Here is a 6,000-nt window from a genome sequence, read left to right on the forward strand (position 1 = left end):
TACCAGAGTTTTCCTTCAACGTCAGTGGCATTTGAGACTGATCTGACTGTAATAATCTAATATTGTTTTATTGTATTAATAATGCTTTCATGCCCTACAGGAGTATAGGTGGCTTGTATAATGTTCTGATAATGCACTATGAATTGGTTCCTGGTGAATTGTTTCAGTGGGAGTATAGTAAAACTAAAGTTAACTTCCTGACTTATTTTTAAGCCTGTGCCATCCAGGACCTTGCCCTTCATGCCCAGCCTTTGTGACAAAAACATGTGAATGTGGACAAACAAGGTGAGAATGCTTCTATTATACAAACAAAAGTCTAAAAAAGAAAAGTTCATTAGAAGCTTATGTATCATTTTTTTTCTTTCCTGTAGTTTATTAAAAGTTTACACAACAAAGTTTATTCTGAGCTGCAACTTTTTATTTGTACACTAAGATAATTTGGAGAATTTTCTATTTTAAAAAAATGCAATTGCATTTAACCTTTTAAGAAAAAAAATAATTCAAAAAAGTCTGTGTTAAAATCACTTTATGGTACATGTAACTGAGTTGTCCAAGCAGCCTGTGAGTTGATTTGATTTTGAAACCCTGTTCTAGTATTTTTTGTTTTAATTTGTAGAAGACACAGAGGAAGAAATAGAAAAAACAATCACACATTTTCTGCCTGAAAAGAATGTAATGTTGAGTTACTCCATTCCAGAAATAATAATGTCAAAAATAACGTGTACATTTCTGGGAAGCTGTACTGCTAGCAAGAGAGAAGCGTGTGGTATAGTCCAGATGTACAGTTGCAAGAAAAAGTATGTGAAACTTTTTGGAATTTCATTGTATTCTGCATTAATTTGTCATAAAATGTGATCATCCAAGTCAAAAGTATTGACAATGTACCTAAAATAAGAACACAAAAACAATTCCGATCCTCCATGTCTTTATTGAATGCACTCGTTCAACATTCAGAATGCTAGGGGAAAAAGTAAATGAACCCTTGGAATCAATAACTGATTGACCCCACCTTGACAGCAATAACCTCAACCAGACACGTCCTATAACTGTGGATCAGTCCTGCCACATCGTTCAGGAGGGATTTTAGCCCATTCTTCCTGGCAGAACTGCTTTAGCTCTGCCATATTCTTTGGACGTTTTGTGTATGGCTCTCTTCTCATTCCACAGCATCTCTGTTGGGTTGAGGTCTGAGCTCTGACTTGGCCACTTGAAAAGTCGGATTTTGTTTTTCTGAAGCCATTCTGTTGTGGACTTGCTCTGGTGTTTTGAGTCAATGTCCTGTTGTATCACCCAGTGTCTACAGAGTATCAGCTGATGTACAGACATTCTCACATTATCCTGAAGAATTTTTTGATACACTTGAGAATTCATCTTCTCCTCAATGACTGCAAGCTGGCCAGGTCCTGATGCAGCAAAGCAGGCCCAGATCATGTTTCCTCCACCATACTTGACGGTTGAGATGATGTTTTCATGATGATATGCAGTGCTCTTTTTATGTCAGATGTAGTGCTGCGTGTTCTTTCTAAATAGTTCAGTCTTTGTCTCATCAGTCTACAAAACATTTTGCCAATACCACTGTGGAGTGTCATTGTGCTCTTTTGCAAACTTCAGGCAGGCAGCAATGTTCTTTGTAATAAGCAGTGGCTTCCTTTATGGTGTCCTGCCATAGATGATGGGGGGAGTAGCATCCCGTGAGCCGTGAAGGAGAATTGATAGGAGAAGAAACATCCTGCGAGAAGCAATGTCTCAGGATCATTAGGTGGCAGTTAGTCAGAGGCCTGTGGTACACAAGATAGGGGGAGTTGTCTACCACCAGCTGTAAAAGAACAAAGGGTGACAGGATGGAGGCTGTGTAGTACTCGTTGTAAAAGAACATAAAACAAAAATAATTGAAAAGAACACTGCTGATAAAGGTATCTAACAAGGACCATCTAGCCCCTTGTGAAATTCGAGGACAAGATACCTTACGAACTGTGCTGAGAACAACTAGTTTTGGGACTAAGGTAAAAAGTTCATTGTGAGGAAGACCTTCATCCCTGAAGACCCCTGCCCAAGACCATCAGGAGGCACTGCACAAGTGTCAAGAGGAGGAGCAGCCAACCACCGGAACTGAGTGCCTTTTTCGGGATAGCTCATGAATATGTATAGGTGTCTAATGAATATGTAACTTTCACTGCATATAACCAAGGTAACTGCATCGTTCAGGTGTGCACGTCTTTGGAGGAGAGAGACGTCGTGCACCAGCGCGCTTATTAAAACTTGTCCACTTTATAACCTCCCGGATTACGGAGTCTTTTCTGCGTGTCATAGACACCCTGCTTGTTCAAAGTTTTACATACTGTACACTCATGAACACAGATGTTAGCCCATTCCAATGATGCCTTCAACCCTTTCGCTGTCACTCGGAGTTGTGTCTTTACCCCATTGATGAGTGTCTGTTTTGCTCTTGGGGTCATTTTGGCAGAGTAGCCACAGTCCCAAAGTGTCTACGTTTGTAGATCGTTTGCCCAACTGTGGAGTAGTGAATTTGTAAGGTCTTTGAAATCACTTTGTAACCGTTTCCAGCTTTATGTAAATCAACAATTCTTGATTGTCGATCCTCTGAAAGTTCTTTTTGGTGAGGCATAGCTCACATAAGCTTACATCTTCAAACTCAGAAAGTTTGAGTGGTTTTTATCAGTCAACATAGCTCTAGTCCACACCTCCAAACTCATTTTCTTAACAAAATTCCAGGTATGCTAACAGCGGACTCTGATTAGCTTTCTTGAGGTCAACTCAAGGGTTCACTTACTTTTATCACTAGCATTTTGAATGTTGAATGAGTGTGTTCAATAAAGACATGGAGCATCAGAATTGTTTCTGTGTTATTTTAGGCACGTTGTATTTATCAACACTCTTGACTTAGATGACTGTTAGATCACATTTCATGACAAATGAATGCAGGAATTTCAAAAGGTTCACATACTTTTTCTTGCAACTGTATATAGTGCCATTGCCAACAGCACGACTGTGCTGCCAGTACTATCTGTGATCTCTGATATTCAGTTGTTCTGATTCTTTAGCACCCCTGTTTTAGCTACTTGAAAATGTTTGCCTCTGCTTGTTTCCAGAACCAAAACAAGCAACTAATTTCAGTGTTAGCATTTGTGCTCTAAAAAAAAGGTTTTCAGACTTGTACAATTATTTCTGAAAGTTTAAATATAATATTAGGTGAAAAGTTTTCCAGAGAAGGTACAGCTCTTTTTTTTGTTACTTTTTTCCTAACTATTCCATATATTTGAAGTTTAATAGTTGCCACCAACTTTGATTTATTATTTTTCTCCCCAGGTGCCCACTACTTTAGCCAGATTGCTGTTTTTTCTAATACTGCATTTCGTACTTAACGCTTGCTGCTAAACAGCATTTTTTCCTATGTACTGTGGTATGCCATCCAAGATGTGGTATGGCACCTTTGACTTCAAGATGTTTTAGTAAACGAAGAGAATTTATTATTTTATCTTTTTTGTTTGTTTGTTTGTTTTTTCACTTAATTAAAAAACCCAACTCTTTTTGTAGACTACTAACTCACTAGGAAGGCCCACATGCCTATCTACATTGAGCTCAGTGGATTTGGGATTATTTAAGTCTTTGGGAAGACTTCCATAATAGAAGTATCAGCTCTTCTGGCACGATATCTAACCATACATTAGGTTCAAATTATAATGTCACCTTTTTTTTTAAATTTTATTGAGAGAAAATTCTCTAGACTTACTACTGTGATAAATGTCCTACTTTAATGGAGTGGAAAAGAGACAGCAGGAGAAAAATAAGGGGTTATTTCCTAAAAACTCTTTCATTGATAAGTTGTCCTCCCTTTAAAAGTCTTTGACACTTTACTGAAAAATATTTTCATTTTTAATAAATGCTTTATAGATAATAAGGTAGCTGACAGACTATGATGTTATTTTTCTACAGTCATTCAGTTCGCTGTGGCCAGTCAACAAAAATTCATTGTTCTAATGTATGTGGAAATACTTTGAACTGTGGTAAGCACAGCTGTACGCAAGTGTGCCATGCAGGAAAATGTTCACCTTGCCAATTAACAGTACAGCAAGGTAAGTATTGGAGTGCCTTATGTATATCTATGGAAACAGAGTATGAAGAAAACAGTACCAAGAGGCAAGTGCTTTATATTTTCTTAAGAAAACCAAAATCTGTTTCTAGAATATTTAAAAAATGGAAAATACATCGCCATCACTATATATTTAAATAAATATAAAAAGTGTGACTAGAAAGAATCCTCACAAGGTGATTAGGCTATTGGAGCTTGTGCCCTGTTAGGACAGTCTGATAGTACTGGATTTTGTTACCTTGAGGCCTTCCGATGGCTAATAGGAGGTAGTGAGGGAAACAGATACAGGCTGTGTGCATTGTTGGGAGGATGAGAGACATTAAGCCAAAGTTGAAATGCTCTAACTAATAATAAGGAAAACCTTTCTTGGAAACTTGGAGGTTTTCAAGACCCAACTGAACAAAGCACTGAGTAATGTGGTCTGACCTCATTCCTGACTCTGCTAAGTAAGGACTTGGACTAGCTGATCCTCAGAGGGCCCTTCTGATCTAAGTTTGTCTTATGGTCTTACTTAATCCTGTACTACAATTCTGAGACTTGTTTAAACAGTACATGGAAGGAGAGTAGAAAGAGGTATAGGAAAGCACGTTTCAACAAGCCGCTTGTGTTTTCTGTTAAAATTTTCTAAACTTGATCTTCAGTAGAAGTTAAATTGTCCAAATATGTGTGCAAGTATCCAAATACATTTTTGTTGAACAGTTTACATAGAAAATTGCAAGTTCATTTTTTAGCTTCTAAGATGATAATTAAATTATGTATACTGGTTTAATAAGTAAGCTTTTTGTGGAGATAGTACTTCCCCTTTAGTTTTTATCTCCTCATCAAAACAGATAAAAGAGCAATTCCAGCTTCTGCAGAACTGAGAAACCTCTATTGCTGAAATAAATGTAAAGAGCAGCAGCCTCATTGTACTTCTAATAAACTGACTGTAATAATTTTTTACATTTTACCTTTTTTATTTGCTCTACTGGTGAAAGTGTTTTGTCACTGATTTTCTTGTGTTGTTTTCTGTGGAATATTGTTTTCTTTCAGTGTGTTACTGTGGAAGCAACTTTAAAGAAGTTTTGTGTGGAACGAAGGAAGAATTCTCTGATGGATTTGGAAATTTTTCATGTCAGAATTTATGTGGCAAGTAAGGTCGCTCTATAGTTTAGGCTTTTGGAAAGAAAAAGGTCATTTTATTCATACTGAGTAATCATGATACTCTTAGATAGTTCCTTTTTGGTTTGCTTTTTGTTTCTTTGGGGTTTTTGTTGTTTTTTTTTTTTTCCAGAAAGTTAAATTGTGGGAGGCACAACTGTACGCAAGTATGCCATCCTCAGCCTTGCCAGCTCTGTCCACGACTTCCACAAGTAGTGTATCGCTGTCCCTGTGGTCAGACTCCTCTCAGCAAGTTACTGGAATTAGGATGTGTTGAACGGAAAGTATGCACAGACCCTATCCCGTCATGTGGAAAAACCTGTGGCAAACCTCTTTCTTGTAGTAGCTATGGTAATCAGAACTTTCTGCAGAATATTCAATTTATCTCATAGTTTGGGGAAAAAAATATGTCATCCTTAACTGCTTCATTTCAAGAAATAAATATTTGATTTGTGATTTTGGGTTTTAAACTGAGCGTAAAAGCCACTGCAGAGCTTGCAGTCTGACTTTGTTCATCATGATACCTTAAAATAAAGAAATATATTTAGAAAGCACTAACACGAGCTAGCCTTTTAATTTTGTTTACATACACCTTTCCTATACTGGTAGAGGAACAGAGCTGTAGGAATTTTCAGAGAGTAGTATGCACTGATGTCTTTTTAAAGCCCACAGAGATCTTTGACTTCATGTGGATACTGGTAGAGATAAATGACTTTGTTCAGATGCCTCCAGTAAATACTTAATTCCTG

At 37.3% G+C, this 6,000-nt stretch overlaps 1 protein-coding gene across 1 annotated transcript in view; it reads left to right on the forward strand.

The window, feature by feature from the left end:
* Nucleotides 1-6,000, forward strand: part of NFX1 (nuclear transcription factor, X-box binding 1) — a gene marked incomplete at both ends in the record, with an annotated part of 36,646 nt that overhangs the window by 22,258 nt on the left and 8,388 nt on the right. Inside the window, 4 exons of the mRNA XM_009865793.1 lie at nt 214-285; nt 3,955-4,094; nt 5,144-5,243; nt 5,385-5,602. Of these exons, the coding sequence (XP_009864095.1) occupies nt 214-285; nt 3,955-4,094; nt 5,144-5,243; nt 5,385-5,602 (530 nt within the window). The remainder of the gene's footprint in view (nt 1-213; nt 286-3,954; nt 4,095-5,143; nt 5,244-5,384; nt 5,603-6,000) is intronic.

Source organism: Apaloderma vittatum, unplaced genomic scaffold, assembly GCF_000703405.1.
Source record: "Apaloderma vittatum isolate BGI_N311 unplaced genomic scaffold, ASM70340v1 scaffold10150, whole genome shotgun sequence".
Taxonomy (NCBI): domain Eukaryota; kingdom Metazoa; phylum Chordata; class Aves; order Trogoniformes; family Trogonidae; genus Apaloderma; species Apaloderma vittatum.